This window comes from Mus musculus, chromosome 17 (assembly GCF_000001635.26).
Source record: "Mus musculus strain C57BL/6J chromosome 17, GRCm38.p6 C57BL/6J".
Taxonomy (NCBI): domain Eukaryota; kingdom Metazoa; phylum Chordata; class Mammalia; order Rodentia; family Muridae; genus Mus; species Mus musculus.
In genome coordinates, this window is record NC_000083.6 from 25,259,993 (window position 1) to 25,281,142 (window position 21,150).

A 21,150-nucleotide genomic window follows, 5' to 3' on the forward strand; every position below is an offset into this window, starting at 1 on the left:
ACAGAGTGAGTTCCAGGACAGCCAGGGCTACACAGAGAAACCCTGTCTCAAAAAAAAAAAAACCAAGCAAAACAAAAGACTCCAGGGTCTCTGCATCTGGCCCAGGCTTCTGGGACCTGCTTGGCAATCAGCTCTTTGCACTCACGAAATCTCCTTATGAGCACGGCCAGTTCTGACCATGAGCATTCCTGGAGCTCTGTCAAAAGCTCTTTTTCGAGACGTGGGTGCTGGGAACCAAACCTTGTTCCTCTGCCATCTTTCCTGCTACAGCCCCACCTCCAACAGACTACACTCCCAAGGAGCACTCTGATGTCTGTCAGTAAAAACCCCCTCACTAAGAAGCCCCAGCCAGGAACCAGGTTCCTAAGGAGACCTGAATTTCCTAGGCTTAGGGAGATGCTGGTGAGGTCCTAGGAGGGATGACGGGGGCAGATGGACGATGGGTACCGGAGAACCCCTACTAGGACTGAGAAACTAGGAGGCAGGGAGGAGGAAGCAGAGGACACAACCCGAGGGCTGCAGTTTGTGGAAATGTTTTAATTAGAGCATTTGTAGATACAGTGGTTAATCTGTTGCCCACAATTCCTTACCAATGAGGCTTCATGCTGGGATACCCTCCACCCCACCCTCTTAACACAGGATGGTCACAGACCACATTCTTATGTTACAAGATTCACATCTCTGGTAATCCAAGGACTGTGGTACAAAAGGAACACTTCATAGCTGGGGTCACTACAGTTTGCTAGAAACATCAGTTACTTTAGAATACTTTAACTATAAAATATATTGAATTTCCATATATTAACCATATACATGTGTACCTATTACTAAATGTAGTCAGTTGTTACAAAATAAGACATTCTGAGAGCAGGCTACACACACACACCAGCCTAAGCTCCCCAGGTGAGGCCTTGTGCTGCAAACTGTTCATCCAAGCTCGGCTCCCGACTGTACTGGCGGCTAAACGTGCCCACAAGGCACTGGCAACCCAGCCCATCCAGGTGCCACCAGCTGTGTGAGCACAAGCCCCTCCAATTCCAGAGTGAAGACTCCTGGCTGCAGACCTGGCCACCCCTTGATTGGTCCCTGAACTTGAGCCACTGGTGCCTGGTTCCCATGTCAGGGGTCTTCCAGGGGCCTCAGGAACAAGTCTGATGGAGACTGATCACTGCGCCTATGTCCACTGCACCTCCCTGTGTTCTGTAAGCCCTAAGATCACAGACCCAGCCCAGCCCAGGTGGGCCACTGCCAAGAGCAGCTTCACCCAGCCCAGCTCCAGCAAGCGGAGTATGTGGACAGTAGTACCTGAGGTCATCCTGTGCCGAGGCCACAGCAGGCTGGTCTCCTGGGCCGTAGGGCAGAGTTGAATGCAGGTCAGGAGGTGTAGGAGCTGTGTGCTCAGGTGCTCTAGAGGACCCGAGTTTGCCCGGGCCGGTGGCAGAGCTGCCTCTTCCAGGTACAAGGGCAGGGCACCAAAAGGCCTGAAGCTAGCATTCAGGCCACAGCAGGGCCCACTGTACAGCTAACAGGCAGGGAGATCAATGCAGGCCAGTTTGTCCTTGGCTCTCACCTGGCCTCAGCCTTGGTCTGGATCAGCCAGTCTTTCACCTTTCTGGGTTTACGAAGGCTGGATGCGGATTCCAACTTCATGAGGCTCTCAACGCTGCCTGGTACCTTAAGGCCCAAAGATCCAGGTGGGGAGAACAGAACACATCCCTGTACACAGTCCTATTTACAAAGAACCAGATGAAGATGGAGCTGCATGGGGCCTGGGCATATCCCTAGCAGAAGCTGAGACCTCCTAGGTGCTGGTCCTGGGGCTCAGCCTTGGTGCCTGGCAAGGACTGCAGCCATGTGAGGAGGGCCAGGTGTACTGAGATAGATACCTCCTCACATTTTAATGATGATAATGCAACAAAAACCTTTATATAAACAGTTTATTTACTCTAAACAGCAACACAGACGAAACGCCATATAAACACAAAGGAAGTGGTGCAGGATGGAAATGCTGGCCAACTTTGGATCTGAGGCTCATAAGCAACAGCCCAGGTTTCTGAGAAGGACGAGGGTAGGGAAGGAGGGACAGTGTGGTTCTGTCACACAGCCAGATGGAAGCCAGAGCTCTGAACAGTGGGAAGCATGCCTGCATCCGAGCGCGACGCAAAGAAACTAGCTGCTAGGGGCTTACCAAGTACAAAAGTTTATCACTTTACAGCAGTTGAAATACTGACATCAATATTAAAATAAAAGCAAGTTTTACTTAATAATCAAAAATACAAAAGACTGAATATGCCAGTGGCGGAAATGGAAAATGGCGCCCGCTCAACCCTCCCAGGCGACTAGTAACTGTACGGAGCGACTTAGATCTGCAAAAGGTTGTAAACAAGTTCTTGCCAAGCCAATCCCTTCCTCGTCATGGAGCCCAGGGCCGCTGCTTATGAGGGGGCAAACTTCTTCGCTTGTGCTCGGACCCTTTTCTCATATTCCACTCTGTTTTGGCTAAGGGGGTCAAGAGGAAAAAAAGAGAGTTAGATAGGGCGGCAACATGACCTGCTTGCTGAGATGGAGAGAACCCACCCAGTGCCTGCCCAGGAGCAGGGAGGCAAAGTGGTTGGTTATACCAGGTGGCCCTGTGACAGGGGAGGGGCGACAACCTCCCTGGAAGGTTCTATGTCCACCTCAACATCAGGAACAGAACATAGGCAAACACATGGGAGACAGAGTGTCCTCGGCCTCTTGCAGTGTCACTACCCATGCTGTGCTGAGCCTTTTGCTAGATAGAGTCAGGGCTTTGCTGCCCAGGCTCGAGTGCAATGGTGCTCCAGTAGACTCCCACTACTGCCTAGTAAGTGCCGTCTGTGGCTCCACTGCTGGGAAGCCACGTCAGTGGTGAACTCACTCTACCACGGCCTCTCAGCTCAGGTGGGAACACAAGTGTGTATGTCCACCTAGCAAACTCAGGAAGCCTGCTCTTAGACAGGTGGAGAGCAGCTCACTGGCACTGGGTTTTGTTCAGTTCTGAAGACAGGTAAGAGCATCTGTGGGCTTTCACTGTTGAGACTTCAGACCTAGGCTAGCCTGCACTGTGAATGGGAACAGAAAAGTGATGTACGGGAACAATGTGACCTTAAGGACCACAGAACAAGAAGACATTTCCAGGCTGGGCTCCTTAGAGCAGCAGTCCTTAGGGGTCACAGTCAATAGTCCTGGCATAGCATGAGTCGCAACACATCAGTGACCTCGCAAAGTGTCCCTAGAGCAAGCCTGAGCCCAAGTTGCCTGGCCTCGGAGATTACAGACAGAGTGGCAGGTTCTTGTACCAAGGTCACCTCAGAAAGGCCCAGTATCAGAACCCAAACAGGGAGGACATAATACTTAGAAGCTCATGCTAGTCCTGGGAGGCGGCTGACATTACCATGATGACAGCAGCTCAGCCCTCAACCAAGAGTACTGCCATTCACTAAACAAGGCTATGACAGCAAGGCCACTCAGGAAGGAGGGGCAAGAGCTTCTACATACACAGTGAAAGCAGGCACAAAACATGTTATTGACAGAAACCCAGATGATGCAGGAGAGAAACCCCAGCACCAAGGACTGCACTAAGTGCTGGAAAAACAGAGCCATGTTAGCTAGCCGGGAACCACACCTTAAGGCCAACCGTGAACAGAGCTTGGTCTAAGGCAGAGTGCTGCTGAGCACCAGCGCAATGAGGGGCTCCAAGGGCTTGGCAGAAGCACACCGCTTCATGAGCTGCATACTCCTTGTGCCTGTGCCTGGTGCAGGCAGCACAACACAACACTGATGGAGCTGACCTGTCACAGCATCTTACACAGGGTCAGGCCTGAAAGACCCTGGAGCACAGGCAGTCAGTACACAACATTGCACCAATGGGTGTAAGCTACATTCCCAGGGATGCTAGACAGGCTTGCCCTGGCCACCAGAGAAGGCAGCACACAAGTATCAAGGTTGGATATGCACCCAATTTTCTTCTGATTCCTTCCCTGACAATACAGTGCACACCCACTCCTTCCTGTCCCACATAGTTCTAGTGGGTTGACAGACCTCCCTAGAGCCATGGGCTAAGACAGGGGTGCCTGGGACTCTGCTCAGAGGACCTCTGCTCTATTTCCATTGGGGTGAGTAGGCGGTTGGTACTTGAGACACAGGGAGAACAGTGGGGTCAAGGTCCCTGCAGTAACACTAATCTTAGGAATGAATTCCAGCCACAGTAACTTTAGTCCTTGCCTAGATTAGCAGGATCCTCACAGTCAGCAAGGATGAAGCGTGAGTGTGTGCACTCACATACTCGTTGGACCTCTATTTTAAGTGTTTTCCGTGCTGCCTACAGAACTGGCTCAACTGTTATTCAAGTCCTAACTGATCATGGGAGGTTATTCTCCTTCAGTAGATAGAAAAAGAGCCAAGAGCACTCTATCAGCGAGGCTGTGTTATGCAATGGGCCACAACCTTTTATACACCTACCACAGATCACTCCAAATGGCCCATCAGTGCCCACACCACCTGTTCTATGCCCACAGTCACATCTGGGCCCTGTCCTTGCTCAGAGTAAGCTCCGTGTACACATGGCTCTGTTCCTGACCAGTCAGACATGCAGTGTCCTTGGTGGCTCTTGTGGTGCTGCCACCCAGTGGGAGTATGCGCCTCTTCCCCGGGACTCCCTCTCAGCTCTCATATCCCAGAGCTCCAACCTGACAGGCAGCCAGTCTGCACTTCCAGGAAAGGAAGGTTAGCCAGCTGGCAGTTGCTACTAACCAGTAAATTGTGTAGGCCTCTGCTTGAGCTGGGTCTTGAATATTTGGTTCATTTAGAAGTTCTTGTATTCCTAATAAGATCTGTAAGAGAAACAAAAACAATCAGCTCGCCGGGCATGGTGGTGCACGCCTTTAATCCCAGCACTTGGGAGGCAGAGGCGGGCGGATTTCTGAGTTCGAGGCCAGCCTGATCTACAGAGTGAGTTCCAGGACAGCCAGGGCTACACAGAGAAACCCTGTCTCCAAAAACCAAAGCAAACCAATCAGCTTACATTGAGAGGGCTTGTGAAAAACACTGTTGGCTACTGTGACCAGGACAAACCCCTAAGAGGGCAGTCAGGTGCTACTCCATACCTGTTTGATGGTGATAGCTGGCCTCCAGTCCTTGTCTTCCTCCAGGATGGACAGGCACACTGTGCCAGAAGGATACACGTTTGGATGAAACAGTGGGGGCTCAAATTTACCTGGAGGACAGGGAGGGGAAGGAATACTTTTGGAGGCAGATGCTGTCCCCATCCTGTGCTGGCCCTGACCGGTCTTCCTGACACTAGAGCTCTTTTAAAAGATACAAACTCAGAAACTCAATAGCAGAGGGTCCAGAAAGAGGAGAGTACGCCTTTCCTTCCTGAGGAGCTGAGCCTAGACAAAGCAGCCAGAAGACACCATGGTCAGGAGCCAGAGGGACTAAGCCTATGCTCTTCTCATGTTCATAGGAAGAGGAAAGAGGCTAGAATGCATGCCCCAAAGACCTTTTCAGTGTACACAGGCTTCAAGTACACCACATTTCTCTACAATAGTAGAAAAATCTACTCCAAACTCAGGTACTATTCTATAGCTGATACTTGAGAAGGTGCCTCACTTTGATCTAGGCAACCTTCTTTCGCTTTATTTTCAAACCTGTACACCCCCAAAAGTACAAGTCTAAAGGCAGCTTGTTTTTTAGTAAATGAAGGGGTCTGGGGGGGCGGGGGGCAGCTCTGCGGCAGCACACTTCCCTGGTATACATCAGGTTTTGGCTGAGTTCCCAGTACTACAAACAAATGAGCTGAGCAGCAGCATCAACTACACACCTATACCAACTACTCTGTAGGCTAAGCAAGAAGATTATGAATGGAAGGCCAGCCTAGGCATCTTAGTGATATCTTGTTTAACAAACAACAAAACAGGGGTGAGGTGGGGTTGGATAAAGGGCTTAGAGGTTAGGAACACTAACTGTTCTTCCAGAGGATCGGGGCTCGTATGGAGACTTACAACTACTGCTGCTCTGGGGAGGGAATGAATGTTTGTTCCTTCTTTTCTTTCTTTTGTTTTTTAAAAGTGGGTTTCTCTATACAGCCCTGGCTGACCTGCCTTGAACTCTGGTGGGATGAAAGATGCCACCCCCACCCCCAATTTTGTTAAACCCTTACTGTCCTCGAGCTTTAAATAAAAGAAAGGTGGGAGTGTAGTGATGGAACGCTTGTCTAGCTAGCATCTGTGAGGCCCTGGGTTCAATCCCAAGCATCACAAAATGCTAATAAGTTAATAAGAATGAGACAAAGCATCAACACCAGCATTAAGGCTGAATCCTAGAAACCTCCCTAACTGCTCTGTGCAGACAGAATGGCTCTGAGTTACTGCATGCCTCTCCAAGCAGAGCTGTGAGGAAGGACCTGAGAGTGACTTATGCCATGGGCACAATGATAAGCAAATGGAGAGGGTTTGGGTGTCAAGACCCCAAACTAATTTCATCAGTTCCTCCAGCCCATCTGTCTCACAATTGGGCCAGGCCTCCACAGAGGCACTTCTGGCAGCCACCTTAATTTTTTTTTTTTAAAACCCACTGAAGAGTGATTGCACACACCTCTGATCCCAGCACCTGGTAAGCAGAGGCAGGCAGATCTCTGAGTTTGAGGCCAGTCTGGTATGTGGAGGAACTTCCAGGACAGCCAAGGCTACACAGGAAAACCTGTTTCACCCCAACCCCAATTTTTTCCCTGTTTTTAATATGTGTAGATATATATGTTTAATATGTGTAGATATATATGTTTGTGGATCATGTATGTGTAGCGCTCATGGAAGCCAGAAAAGGGTGTCAAATCCCCTAGGACGGGAGTTGTAGTGGAACTGTCATGGGATGTTAGAATCCAACCTTGGTCCACTAGAGGAGCAGCTAGTATTCTAACCCAGAGCCAACACTTCTGCTTTAAAGCTCACCTTATCTCTGGGTCCCTTACTCATCAGTGATTCTCAACACAAGTCTGCTCCAGCAGGCATCTTTCCAATTCTGGGCTCTTCTTTGTGTCCTTTAACTTGTACTTTGCAAACACAAGTTTACTCTTCCTTGCCAACCATGTTTACTTCTACCAGCCATACCTTGCATGAATCTCAGCTGGCCCATGAGCCCCTCCCTGTTTTTAGCCTCACTCAGCAATAGAAGCTGCTTTGAGCTGCATGGATCAGACATTAAGGAACCCACCATTTTGCTGTCTGGGGGTTTAGATGCTCCATCTTGCTTCCCTTTAATCTCAATTATTTCCCAGGCTGCTACTAATACACACCTGCACCAACTCTTTGACTTCTGATTCTTACCAACCTGGCTTCCGTGGTGTTCCTGTCTTTGTGAACATGTGTGAGCATTTCTACTGGTAGTTCTACAGAACAGTGGCAGGTCAGCTTTACTGGTGACAGCAGAGATCTTCCAGAGAAACAGCCTTCACATAACCCAGCAAGGGCCAAGAGCTTCTGCTGCCCAGCCCTTGGCTGCCTCAGGTCTCCTTCTCGATAACCCAGAAGAGCCTGACAAACGTGTACTCTGCTCCGTTGCATCCCTAGCTGGTGTCTTCTAAGACTGACTTAACTCCAGGGTCACAATTATAGCCAATCCCCAAGGCCAACACCGAGTACAAGACCTCTCTCCCATGGCATTTGGTACCACTACAACAGCTCAGTTCCAAACGTCTGCAGGCTATGCTCCATTTCTTCACGTTCACCTTTTTCCTCCTAAGCATGCTTCTTGGTTTTCCTAGCCAGTTTTGAGAGACTTGTCTCATTGTATTTGCTCAGGATTCCAGCACCACACGAAAGGAAAGAGACCAACAACTCTGTCTACCTCAATCCTAGCTACATACCCCTTAAAAGAAAAAACTAACAAAAGAACTCAGGCAGACAAGGAAATCCCAAACAGAACAGGCAAGACTCCATCTAGTGGTTCCCAATAAACTATGTTTTAGTACTCCTGGGGAACTCTGCATCAGGTAACATCTATTTATAAACCAGCTCAGACCTGGCCTTACTTATCCTGGGCAGAATGGTGGTGGTGGGCACTGTACCCCCAAGCAAGTTCTGCTGAGCTGAACAGAGATCAGTCCAGCCTTCTCTTCTGACCCCATGGTCTGAAGGCCATGAGCATCCCACAGAACACAGCAGATGGGGATGAGTAAGAGTCTCCTCTCTCCTTTAGTGCTCTGAATGGAACTCAGCTGATATATGCTAACCACTCACGTAATCTATGGGAACTTACAGACTCGAGTTCTCCTGTGGGCACAAAAGCACCCAGAAGCTTCAGCCTGACACAACTCTCCCTCTGCCATGTGTGGTACATCCTAATAGGCTGGGATTAGAGACCACACTAATTACATGCGCATCTACCCTGGGACTTGTCATCCAAGACAACTCACCAGGACCGACTATCCCAGCACTGGCACCTGCCTACTAGGCCAAGCACTCACAGACATGGCTCCCAAAGGGTGGTGGTAGTGCTGGGAAGTGGACTGCAGGCTCTTTGCACAACTTACATTTTGGTGGTGAGGACGGATAGTCATCTTTGAAAAGCATCCGTAGCTTGAACAAGCCTCCTTCCCATGGAGTCTGTGGGGAGGGAACCAAGGTTAGACCAGTGGCTCACTTGCCAAGGTAAGCCCAGGAGAAGTTTCCTGAAACCTGGGTCCTTTGGGCTTCTTCTCTAACTGCCCTACACCACCATTACTGCATACTCTGCAACTGAGCCTTGTATAGATGAACCCAAACTATGTTTTTGCTCAGACACTAAGCTGACCTAGAGGTCTGGGTTTGGTGAATGCCTGAAGTTATAGGAGACCATCCCTCTTACATGTGCTGGACAAGGGCAGACAACCGGCTGCACTCAGGCCCATGAGTGTAAAGAAACACGGCCTGGGTTCTCCATGGGCACCTCACCATTGGGGCTTACTGCTTTGTAGCCAGCAACCTTCACCTGCTCTTTACCCCTGACCCCGGGCTGTTCACTGATCCAGTGATTTGCCAAGGTCCAAGCCTCCTTACCACCACAGGCCACTCCTTATCCAGGGGAGAGCTGTGACCTGGCAGGCTAGCTGTGGTCACAAATATGCAAACTTAGGTCCCTTCTAGTAGTTCTGCTCCTTCAGATCTGTTAAGTTAGTAGGTGCAAAGCCAGCAGTCACCCTTACCCCCTTCTTTCCAGGGATAGCGCACTCCCAGTTCATCAGGTTCATTGTGCCATCAGGGTTCTTTGTTGGGACAGCTACAAAGCCCTGAGAAAGAACAGTCACAAAACAAAGCAGCTCAGACGACAAGCCTAGCTGTCCCCCAGTGGCCACAGGCTGAGACCACCACCCCATCAGAAAGCCCCTCCTACGGCAGACACAGAGTGCTCCTTACAAAAGGGTGGTCCTTCCTCCAGGCTTTCCTTTCCTGCGCAAGGCGGCTGAGGGCGATCCCCGACATATTCAAAGTCCCTGGAACAGAATCCACACAGGGAGGGTTAGGGAAAGCACACACAGACCTCCTCTAAGCCACCCCTACCTCCTACCCCAGCCACAGAGGGCTGTTACCAAGAAGCAGGTAAATGAGGCTGGAGTCCAGCTGGGCAAGCTGCCCTTGGAGCAAGTGTAGCATTACACCCCTCAACCGGCCCCTCAGAACGCCTCCGGGTGTAGGGAGAGCACCACCGCTGTCTCTCTTGTGCTTTACAAACTCAACTGCTGGAAGGGTCAGTGAGAAGAGCCTGCACAAAGGCTGTCACCTCCCTGGCAGGCACTGAGCATCTCTGGAGAGACTTGGCACCCACTCCACAGTCAAATCCTCAGGACAGGCAGGACCTCCCAGGTACTGCACACACTTATCTGAGGCTAAGATGTATGGCCAGCTTAGAATCAGGCCTGAAAGGAGGACAATCACTAGATGTACTAGTGAGAAAAATCTATACCACAGGGCAGAGCGTGGTCAACTTCCATAGGCAGACTGCCCCAAGAGGCCAGGCTATCAGCCTATAGCTTACCAGCTCATAGTTCAGAGATCTGCCCTATGACCCTAGGGGAAGGAGGGCAAGATCCAGGTCAGGCCAGCAGCCTCTGCCAGAGACCATGGTGGCACACTTGACAAGGCCCTTAGGTGAACACCTCTCTACCTAGGCCCACAGCCTGCTGCTTTGACTGTGATGCCAACCTGGCTACCACCTGCTTGAGTTTTTTTTTTTTTTAATCTGCACATCCTTTTTAATATTACTTTAAAAATAAAATCACATGAAACAATACTCAAGAGACTCCCAAACCCACAGAGCACAGGGATTTAGGGGTGTGTGATCACAAGAACATGACCCCTGTGAACAAGAATCTAGCAGAGCAATGGGTATTTCACACTGAGTTGCTTCTCAGAGGTTCCATATTTGACCCCAGCTTCAGGCTTCCATTAGGCTTGTGGGTAAAATCTCCCAGCTGGACTAGCACTAGCCTAGTCTCTCGTTTTCAGCTCAGTCTTCACTCTGAGGCGGAACCTCCAACCACCTCTAGACAAGAGTAAGATTCTTGCCAGAGCACATCCCTGCTACAGCTTCTGCCAGGCTTCAAGCAGACCTCCCATGAGTTCTTGCTATTTAGACTTAGCTCAGGCTGCCCATTTTATCTGCAAAGCTGTGACTACCCTAGGATTTACTGCGTGTTCCTGACCCAGCTAGGATCCCTGGGCTACAGGTGGGCTGATCAGATATGCACCTCCATCTGTAAGCACAGTTGTTCTGAACCTGAACAGACAGACCCACTGGGTCAAAGCATTCTGGTGAGTCCTGCACTGAAGTTACAGATGACTTGTTTTAAGTTCAGAGTCTCACACTGTAGCCCAGGTTAGCCCAAAACTCCTGGCTAGCTCCTGGTATTGGGATTACAGGCATGAGCCACTACATCTGGCTCCTAGACCACTTTTTCTTTCTTTCTTTCCTTTATTTTTGGAGACAGTCTCACCATGTGGCCACAGCTGGCCTTGACAGTCACGCACCACAGCACCTAGACTGCTTGTGATGACTGTACAAATCCAAGTAGAGAGGGGCTGGGACTGCCATCAGAGGTACAGCATCACCCCAGAGCCCAGAGTTCAGGAAATACTTCAGTGGGTGAGGTCATTGTAAGACAAACACTTCATATCAGCATTTTTAATATCCTGTACACTCTAAGCCAACATGAAGAACCTCTTTTAGAAGCACAAGCTGGGACTGGCGAAATTAAGAGTACTAGATGCTCTTCCAATGGGTTCAACTCCCAGCACCCACATGCCAGCTTATGATTGCCTGAAACTCCAGTTCCAGGGGACCTGGATGCCCTCGAACACACAAACATACAGGTAATAGTGCACATAAAATATATTAAAAAAAAAAAAGCACAAGCCACCAGGACAAGCCTTGACAATGTTGGCATTCCTTCTAAGCATACCTGGCTCTATCAAACATCCCGATTCCTTTTTTTATAAATCACAACAGACAGTACTTATGCTCCACAAACTCCAATACCAAATCACAAAGTATACAAATTAAAGGCAAGGCTCCTCTCTTACAGACCTCAAGTCCAAAACAGAGAGTCCAGCCCAAACCCAACTGTCTTTTCCTAGCACAGGAGTAGAGCCTGTCTAGGAACAAGCACCAAGGTTCTGCCACAAAACCCCAACCTGCCCTAATAGTCATCTCTTAGGCAATTTACGACCCAGGTGGCGCTCATCTAAGAGTGACTGGAGCATAGGGCTTCACTTCCAATGTGTCCCTCTTTTCAACTTCTCAACGCACAGGCCTGCCCAATCTCTTTCTCTAGCATCTTCCACTGAAGCAGCTATCCTCATCCAGCCAATCAGATGGCAGAAGATGGCAAGCAAGTCTGGGCAGGGTTTCCTAACAGGTTTCTCTCTGGAGCCCGGGGCCAGTGCTCTGGAGAAAGAAGCCTGGACACCGGGCCACACAAAGCTGTTGGGACAGCTGTAACTGACTTCAGGATAAAGTTGTGTGCCCAGAGAACTCTGTCCTAGCATCCAACTGCAGCTATCCTAAGTGAGAAGAACCGAGAAGCTAGCTCAACTGCTCTTGCCTGGACACTCAGTGTTAAGGAGACAGAACCAGGGAATCACCAAGAGTTCAAGGTTAGCCTTGGCTACAAGAGATCCTGTCTCAAAAACAGGGAGAAGTGAGAGGTGGCTCTTATCAGAACTCTTAAAGGCCTTTTGCCCCACGGTCGAGGAAAAGGAACCCTAGGAGCACCCTGGCAATGATCTAGGCAGAAACTTGGGGGGCAGTGCTGCTGCTCCCGCAAGCACTCCAAAAGCCACTTAAACACAACTTGCCTTCCCAGGCAAACAGTCACTTCACGAGCTAAAAGTTTTGTGATGCAATGACCAAACTAAACCAAACCAAACCAAAAAACCATTCCCCTCCCCACTACTAGAGACAGGAAGGACATACAGGGATGGGTCTTATGACTCCAGGCTTCCTACAGTGTACAGTATTTGTCTGGCGACACCACCTACTTCAGAGCTACTTACCGGTCAGAGAGCCTGTGCAAGGTTGCTTATCTCCGCCCACCTCGGCAGAGGGAACATGGGTACCAGGCACTACGGCTGGCTTGGATAGGGCGAAGCGGCCTCTTTTACTCGAATGCACACTGTAGGCCCTAAGGATCCTTCAGTAAGTATACCACGCTGTTTGTTAAGTTTCCAGTGGCAGAGACAGCCAGAGGAGGGCAGGACTGCGATCACTCACAGCCTGAATACCTTTAGAAAGAAAACAAACTCCCCTTCGACGCCCGTTTTCTGCTATGCAGGCAGGTAACTAACTCATCCACTAAAACAACAGTTCCTTAAGAATAAAGGAAGGTGGGGCAGAGAATATACACAAGACTCCCCCACAAAAACCCAAGCTACAAGCCTAGCGTCTCGGTAACGAACGAAGCCTTCTGATGTGACTCCGGGTGCTTACAGGCCCCGACACGGCCCAGTACTCACGGCCTTCCGCACTCTCACTCGCCTAACTACGGAGCCCAGCACCGCCCAGAACGCGTCTGGGAGCTACTGGGAAGCTCAGATTATCTGTTGCGGGGTCGGCGGAACTCAGTTCGCCAAGAGTAGGGGGGCAGTGGGCCGTGCTCCCAACCCTGTATTCTCCCGTGGCACAGCGGCTGGGCCCTAGTGCCCCGAAGGCCGAGACTCGGAGGCCGCGAGCGAGAGGAGGCCGCCGTGGCTCCGCTCGGCGCCTCCCGGAAGCTCACTGGGAACGGCGGCGAGTCCGGGCGAAGATGGGAGTGCGTGCGCAGGCCGGTGGCGGCTCACCTGGGCGACCGCGGCCCGGACCGTCGCGGCGGCAGAGGCGGCGGCGCTCCTTTGTCTCGGGACTTCCCTCCGCGCCCGCCGCGCGCAGCACGGAGCGCAGGACCCCAGCGGGCGGGGCGGGGCCTGAGCTGGGCTGCCCGCCACACGCCTGCTCAGCTTACCGTCCCTCCCGTCCGGTGGCCTACGCGTCTACTTAAACACGAGCTTCCCGCAGCCCGCACGCGGCTGCCGCGCCCTCGTTGCCCGCGACCGCCTAAGGAGCCCGAGCCCAGGGCGCCTGTCCAAGCAGGCGGTGCCCTGAACGGCCGCACTCTTAAAGGGGCCGCGTCCTAGGCTCGAGGGAGCGTCTGCAAACTCCTCTTCGGGATGAGCGCGTCCACTCGAGGACACATCAGAGAGTCGTGTGAGGAAAAAGAAGCATAGATTCCCAAGGGTCATCCGGATGCTCAGAGGGCACCTTCCCGGGCACAGGCTCTGGAGGTATCCTTGGGCTCAAGGCCCGAGTCCCGGGAGCAAAGATCACTGAGGCCTAAACATCCTGGGAATCGTCGCAGTACGGTGACGATCCCCGGAACTTAGCGCGCTGTGACACTTTCTGCAATTGGCCAGCTCAGGAACTTGGGCGGGGTGAACCTCGAAACTATCCAATGAACTAGCCTCATACAAAGGGCCAAACGCAAGCAAAACCGACGGGGAGAGAAATGTGGATGCTCCCTAACCTACGAGTTAGCCCCCTAGTGGGGGAGGGGAATGGGCCTGCGCCGTGGGGGAGGGGCAGCACCCGCGGACCCCCCCCCCCGCGCGCGCGCCCCAGGCCTCTTCCCTGTGCCGCACCCCACACCTTAGTTCCACCTGAAACCCCTGTGCGGCTTCTGCTGGCCCCGCTGGACACGCTTTTGTCACGCCGTGGCCTAGTCCAGTTTCCTCGGCCAGTCCTCTGCAACCCAGCTCGGATGCTTCCTCACCGACTCACCGACGGGACGGGTACTTAGAACCGTCGGCTGGCCCCCTGGTGGCCATTCTGGCGCCTGCTCCTTTTTTTTTGGCACGTGCTGGAGGCCTTTCGGGGCCAGTTGCAGCCAACAAGGGCTTCCTGGGAATTTGGACTATGGGTCCAATTGCTGCCAGGGACTCCAGTGTTCATCTGTCAGTATCTCCGTCCATCTACTCACCACTCTCTCCTTCCTTCGTTCTCCTCTTACCTTTTGAGGTTGTTGGGTGCCCCAAAACAGGAACTAAGGTCCCATGCCCCTTGCCCACAATTGTCCAACATTCCCTGGAGCTCACCCTGTTAATTCCTCCTGTTCGTAGCCGTACTGTTTAAGAGTTAAGATCACAGTGAGCACCAGATCCTGAGGGACCTTGGTCTCTCATTGGGGCTGAGTTGTAGACAAGGTCGGCTTAGATACAAGTTCCTGACACACTAGATCTGTACCCCCAACAGATCTGGTTTGGATCCATCCCAGCCTGCAAAACAGCTTCCAAGTCTGGTGGCTCCTGGGCACTTAGGGATGTTGGCCTGTGAATTGTACCATCTGGGACCAAAGTTATCAGCAGATTGTCTGGGGGCTCTCATTTTGTGGCCGGTGGCTCTGAGTGGCCCAGTAATCTTTTTACTTTGTTTTTTTAGTTTAGGGTCCTATGCATTATCCCTGCCTGGCCTCCAACTGACCTTGAAGTCCTGTTCTATGTGATTCCACCCCTAAATTGCACAAATCGTACCACATCCACTTTGGAATCTACTTTTCAGCTAGGGTCACAGTTGAGCCTGGTCTGGACTCACGGATATTGGATTTTCTGCAGGAATGAGACTGAGGGAAAGACTGCGTGGAGAGGCAGCTGGAAGTCGTATGTAGTTATTGAAAGGATTGATCTGTGGTCCACAGGGCACTGCAGAAGGTTTAGAGCAGGAGTGTATGATGTAACGCCATGGTGTAGTGATAGTATGCAAATCACTCTAATCTCCCTAGCAGGCAAGCACTTCTTATGACTATCCCATGTAGATTCTTTTTTTTGTTTTGTTTTGTTTTTTTTGGTTTTTTGAGACAGGGTTTCTCTGTGTAGTTCTGGCTGTTCTAGAACTCAATGTAGACCAGACTGGCCTCAAACTCAGAAATCTGCCTGCCTCTGCCTCCCAAGTGCTGGGATCAAAGTCGTGCGCCACCACTGCCCCGGCTCCATGTGGATTCTTGAATAAAAGACACACACATGCAGCCTTATTTTTAATATGCCCTAAGCAGCCCAACAGCTGGGCCCCTCCCAACCTTCCACATTGCTAACACCTACCCTCTGAGACTCCTGAATTTATCATTTACTAAAATCTATATTCCATCTTTGCTACCCCAGACACTATTTGGGGAGGGCCCCCTGGGGCCACTCATCCTCAGCTCTTACATGGCCGTATGCTTTCTCTCCTACAGCTCTCAAGACTGATCCTCCTGCTTCCCCAGCATGGCGATTCTAAAAATCCCTCTTTTCCCCATGGTTCCCTTGCCCAGAAACTCTTATTTAAAGTCCCACCTCAGTCTCCCTGCCCAGCCATTGGCAGCCTGGCAACTTTATTTACCAATTAGAGCCAATTGGTAGGGTCCCACTGTGCCTTGCATGCAGATGTGTGAATTCTCATGTAATTTGGGAACCCAATTAATATAAGCAATAAACCAAATCCACAACACCATAGCACCACTTTGTTTGCTGAGTAGATGCAGAAGACACTTCCCATTGGTCCAGGGTGCTGAGTTCAACCAGCACAGAGAACTCATATCCGGGCAGATGCCGTGTTAAGACCCAAAGGCCCTTGTGCTAGAGGGAATGTCAGGAATGGTAATGTGGAGTTGGCTGGGTTGGACTGGAGTAGGAGGCTATATCAGCCTAGAAACTTTATATTTTTCAAGATACGCATTCTCAGTGGACAGGGGTCTTGACTGGGGCCATCTCTCTGGGTGTAAAGGGAAGCCAAGTGTAGCAGTGAGTTTGTGCTCCATGGCTTTGGCTCGCATGCACACACCCTCCTAGGAGCTATCTGGATTCGTGAATGGAGGACACACACACACACACACACACACACACACACACACACATGCTTGCCAGTTAACTTTAAAATGCCTTAGCTACTCCAAGGCTGGGTACTCCTAAACCTTCCTCTGCTACCTCAGGGCCAATCGGGGAAGTGGTCAGTGGCCATTTAACAGAAATCTCACATTGCTGGTTGGCTTTATCTCCTGCAGTCCTATGTCCATCTGTATCCCACCGCTTCATGGCAATTTCTTCCACTACCCGCCACCCACCCGCCATGTCCTAGCCCTCAAAACTCTAAGGATCTGCTCCATCTCCCTTTGCCCAGTCACTGGCCTCTGGCATCTTTATTGATCGATCAAAAACCGATTGGGGACAAGAACCTTTAGCATTTGAACACTCAGATTCCCGATTGAGTCAAAGCATTTGAACCAATCTCCAATAGCCAAGATTGAAGTGCAGTAAGAGGTTGGTGGACAATCAGTAAACAAACCTCAGTGAAGGGCCTTGGCTGTTGTGTACACCCATCCTTTTCCCAGTGGATTGGGTACTACCTAATGTAGGAGTAGGGCCCTGTGTTCCCTGAGTGTCATCTCCTGCTCTGCTGGGAGGTTGGCTCTGCACACAAGGTTGTGAATAGGGGTTGCTACTCTAGGGTCTGGTTTCAATAAGAGATTTATAAGCAAAAGTGTGAATTTGGATTCCTTGTGCTAGATATAAAAGCTAGTCTGCTTAACAAGGTATTCAACAATGAGTTTTTGGATGTGATACGAAAAACAAAACAAAAAAACTCCACAGGCAAGAAAAGTGAACGTAAATATTGTGTTTCAGCAAAACACGTTATCAGGGCTGGAGAGATGACTTAGCAGTAAATAACAGTTGTTCTAAAGGACACAGATTCAGTTCCCAGCACCCACATGATGCCTCACAAACATCTGTAACACCAGTTCATCCAGATCCAGGGAACCTGATGCCCTCTTTGAATCTTAGTCATGCACATGGAGCACATGAATTCAGGCAATACACTCAAACATATACAGCTTTAAAAAGAAACCTGCGCATTAAAAATTAATCAGTTGAGACAGTCATAGGCCATCAGTAGAGTATTGTAGACTTGCTTTTATATAACTTTAATTTTTTCAATACCTTATTTTTAAAGGCTTTAACCTCCCTTGTAGCCCATCACTCACCAGAGCTGGAGGGATAGAAAGGATACAGGATGTGGACCTGTTTAGAAAGGGTCTTTGGAGAAATTCTATCTGTGTTGTCAGGAAATCAGCAGTTCAGTTCACAGGCCAGCAGTGGCAGCTCCATCCACTCGCAAACACTTCACAGATCCACCAGCAGACCAGTTTGGTAGAGTTGGGGGTGTAGCAGCAGCAGTTGCACGACCTAGCAGAGTCAGAAGGAACAGCACAAGAAGTTCTTGGCTGTGACTCTCTTAGAGAAGCAAAGATTAGCAAAGAAGACATGAGAGTAAGTGCTGCACACTAGCTCAGCCTCCACCACTGTCCACTGAGTCCTATTCATACCCTTCAAACATCACATGTCCTCCATGGGTCTTCCCTCACCACGTGTCTTGACTCAGTATACGAGTCTGTCTCAACTGACATCACTTTGTCAGTCAGCCTGAGTCCTCAGAAGCAGCAAGAAAATGCTAGAAAACCACCAGAGGTTTTTTGGGTGTGTTTCTCTCTATGGAGTCCTGACCAATGGAGCTCAATTACCCAATGTAAGGATGGCCAACACATGAATGTCATCAGCGAAGAGTCCTTTGTCACATGTCCTTTCATGTGCTTGCTTTAGCAGAACATCCTTTCACTGTGTCTACTTCAGCTAAACGTTCCTTCACGAGTCTGCCTTAGCCTTTCACCTATGTCCACTTCAGCCAAATGTTCCTCCATTTGTCTACTTTAGCAAAGCATTCTCTCAACACAGCTGGCTTTCCAAAGAACCCTTATGTTTCCATGTCACATTTATCTGTTAAGGGTTTGTTGGGATAATCTTTCTGTGCATTGTGTAAAGGTTATCTTTGAATTATTCAAATGTTGATCATTGTTCTGGCATAGAGTTGAGTGCAGGCCGGTTAGGGTTAGGGGACTTTGGTCTTTTTTTTTTTTTTTTTTTAAATTGGATCACCTGCCATAGTATTTTTTAAACTTACACTTCCCTCACCTTCTGAGATCCGACTGTCAATAGCTGAGACTCAATGGCAGGAGAGAAAAGGTGGAATGTACAGAGAGATAGAAACACTGGAAAAGAATTGGGAGACATGGGATTTGCCATCCAGACAGACATGGGATTTGCCATCCAGACATGGAGGAAACCAGACATACCAGGGCTGCGTAAGAGGTAATGGGCCACGTGGCAAACATAGACTAGTATAAAAATATGGACTGCTTAATTAAAATGGGCTGTATATGTTAAGGATGTGCTAACTTCAGAGTGGAAGCCCAGAAATGTGTTGTGTTGAGGGAGAGGCTATGTCATTGTTTCAACAGAAAATGAAAAACTGTAGATTCCTTCAAAATTAATAAAGATAAGATTTGACCTGGGAGCCCTCTTGGAAATCTTGGCTGCAGACAGGAAGGAAGAAATGAAGAAGACCAACAAAATAGGTGACATTAATGTTGATCCATCTTCATGGCAACAGCTCAGAGATTGGCTGAGACATGCATGTCTGCATAGCTATCAAATCCTGTTGGCTACAGAGTCCTCGGGACTTACTGTTACATGCTATCCTTTCATATGGCAAGGACAGAGGGTTTATTTATATTACAGTTTGGTTATACAGTCCAAATGGACTTATAAAGTTTGATTCTTTCCTACTCAAACATAGAGCAGGGAATCACCTTTATCTGATTTGTGCAAACTGCACATCCTACACGTCTTAATATAAAAGTGTATATTACCTTTAAATTTTTATGTGTTTTCAGAGCAAAAGCACCAGACACCACAGAAGACAAGACAAGCAGCCTAGGTGATCCAGCCCCACAGATTGCTTTAGTTGCTGTTTTTTCAAAAGATTTGCACTCAGGACAACTTCAAAGTGCTAGCCTACACTTTCAGTTTATCCTTGCACTTTCCCATTACACAGAGCCTGGACAACAAATGATACAGCTAGCTCTCCCAGGACTAGGCCAATTTCCCAATTTTCTTAGGGCCCCAAGAGATGTTGTCTGCAAACAGCAGAAAGCAATCTTAAGAACACGATGTCCCCATTCCGAAGAGGTGGGGTGGATGGCTTTTGACCATTCAATGGATGATGGATGTTTGTCATTGGTTAGGGGTTTGGTCACTGTCTTAGTTTCATTGCTGTGAAGAAACATCAGGACCAATGCAACTCTTATAGGGGACAATGTTTAATTGAGGCTTGGCTTACACTCTCAGAGGTTGAATCCATTATCATCATGTCAGGAAGCATGGCAACATGCAGGCAGACATGGTGCTGGAGGAGCCGAGAGTTCTACATCTTGATCTGAAGAGACTGACTCTTCTGTAGGCTGCCAGTAGAAGGGTCTCGTCCACACTGGGTGGAGCTTCAAAGTCCACCTCCACAATGATGCACTTCCTCCAACAAGGTCACATCTCCTGATAGTGTTACTTCCCGTGGGCCACGCATATTCAGACCACCACAGTCACAAATTGTCAATGGTCTTGGTCACTGAGGAAACAAAATATAGAAGGTCAGATTTAGGGATCGCTTTCTCTCTTTCTTTTTCATCCCTCTATCTTTATCTCCTTTCTAGTATTGGAGAGAAAAGGGGGGAGGGAATAAAAATAAAAAAGAAGGGGGTGTAGGAATGATAGGCTACAAGGGTAGATTATTGAATATAGTTTTAGACTAGAAAACAACTACACGTTTCAAATATATTACATTGGTATGAATTTTGTATATTGATAGAAATTTAAGGTTTTTTTTTACTATATATATAGTGTATATATGGTTTTGCTCTTAGGTATTATACCTATGTGACTCATTTAAAAATGTATTGTAAATTTCTAGTCTTTGAAAGCTACTATTACATACTGTTTATGATAATTAAGAAGTACAAGTTACTTGTCAATCAAAATTGTGGTCTTACTAGGTACCAATTTAATTAATTACAAAAATAAGCTTTATTTAGCCCCCTGTAGATTTCAAAGTTAAGCTAGAAACAAGCAATATTTGCCTATTCGGGCATACTTTAGATAGATAAATGGTCTTCAAACACTTCAGAGATCTACAGAATATGGCATTTAAGATGTTTTAAACCCTTTAAAACAAAAGGGTTTTCATGACAATGAGATACTTCAGGTCTTGGCAGCACCCCCATACTCCTTCAATAGAGTATGGGCATTGAAGTATGCTCCAATATGGAGTTTGTTACAAGTGTGGCAAAGAAAATGCCCTTTCCTCAACTGCTGACAGCATGCTGTCTAAAGCATGGGCAAGCAGGACACTAGGAAGTCAATTGACCAACTTTGCAGAGTCAGGGTAGGCCAGTCCTTCATAATCCTGCTTCTCAGAAAAATCTGTCAGATATTCTGGGCCTGTAGGCTGAAGATGGGTGCCCCAGCCCCACCATCACAGAGCAAGCTTGGGTTCCTGTCCAAGCAGCCAGCGGTCTCCATCATTTCTACAGTTTTGGAAGCTGCTTGCTCTGCATTTCCTGTACTTGGGCAATGTTTTCTTTCTCAGGTCTCTGATGGGGCTGAAGACTAGTTACTTAGAGTCTCACAATTAACCTGAAGTTGATTAGGATTTAAGAAAATATTTTCAGGTGTAAAAAGATTTTTTTTTTTTTGGTTTGTAATATAAGAAATG

General features: G+C 49.0%; 1 protein-coding gene and 1 long non-coding RNA gene across 6 annotated transcripts; one reads left to right on the top strand and one right to left on the bottom strand.

Moving 5' to 3' along the window:
* Positions 1-517: 517 nt before the first annotated feature.
* Ube2i (ubiquitin-conjugating enzyme E2I) lies at positions 518-15,807 on the bottom strand. 5 transcript variants are annotated; one of them, NM_001177609.1, is made up of 8 exons: positions 13,329-13,922; positions 12,546-12,773; positions 9,411-9,487; positions 9,200-9,283; positions 8,549-8,621; positions 5,127-5,236; positions 4,774-4,853; positions 519-2,499 (listed from the first exon to the last, which is right to left on the bottom strand). In NM_001177609.1, exons 3-8 carry the CDS (start codon positions 9,474-9,476, stop codon positions 2,436-2,438), a joined length of 477 nt encoding a protein of 158 aa, NP_001171080.1. In that variant the 5' UTR covers positions 9,477-9,487; positions 12,546-12,773; positions 13,329-13,922; the 3' UTR covers positions 519-2,435. The 5 variants fall into 5 exon arrangements, with proteins under 5 accessions (XP_006524112.1, NP_001344623.1, NP_001171080.1 ...); XM_006524049.4 differs by lacking the exons at positions 12,546-12,773; positions 13,329-13,922 and adding an exon at positions 14,181-15,807 and having other exon boundaries at positions 518-2,499; NM_001357694.1 differs by lacking the exon at positions 12,546-12,773 and having other exon boundaries at positions 518-2,499; positions 13,490-13,602.
* On the top strand, positions 14,132-15,536 carry Gm17801 (predicted gene, 17801). The gene has a single exon (NR_027452.1). It is a non-coding gene; the product is annotated as a predicted gene, 17801 (long non-coding RNA).
* Positions 15,808-21,150: the final 5,343 nt, after the last annotated feature.

What these genes read in the sequence shown, in the direction of transcription:
- Ube2i (XM_006524049.4), bottom strand. Translation starts at nt 9,476, where the DNA reads ATGTCGGGGATCGCCCTCAGCCGCCTTGCGCAGGAAAGGAAAGCCTGG. An exon ending in CTATCCCTGGAAAGAAGGGG is followed by an intron (nt 8,622 to 9,199) that starts GTAAGGGTGACT and finishes CCCTCCCCACAG; the next exon opens with ACTCCATGGGAAGGAGGCTT. An exon ending in CAGCTATCACCATCAAACAG is followed by an intron (nt 4,854 to 5,126) that starts GTATGGAGTAGC and finishes TTTCTCTTACAG; the next exon opens with ATCTTATTAGGAATACAAGA.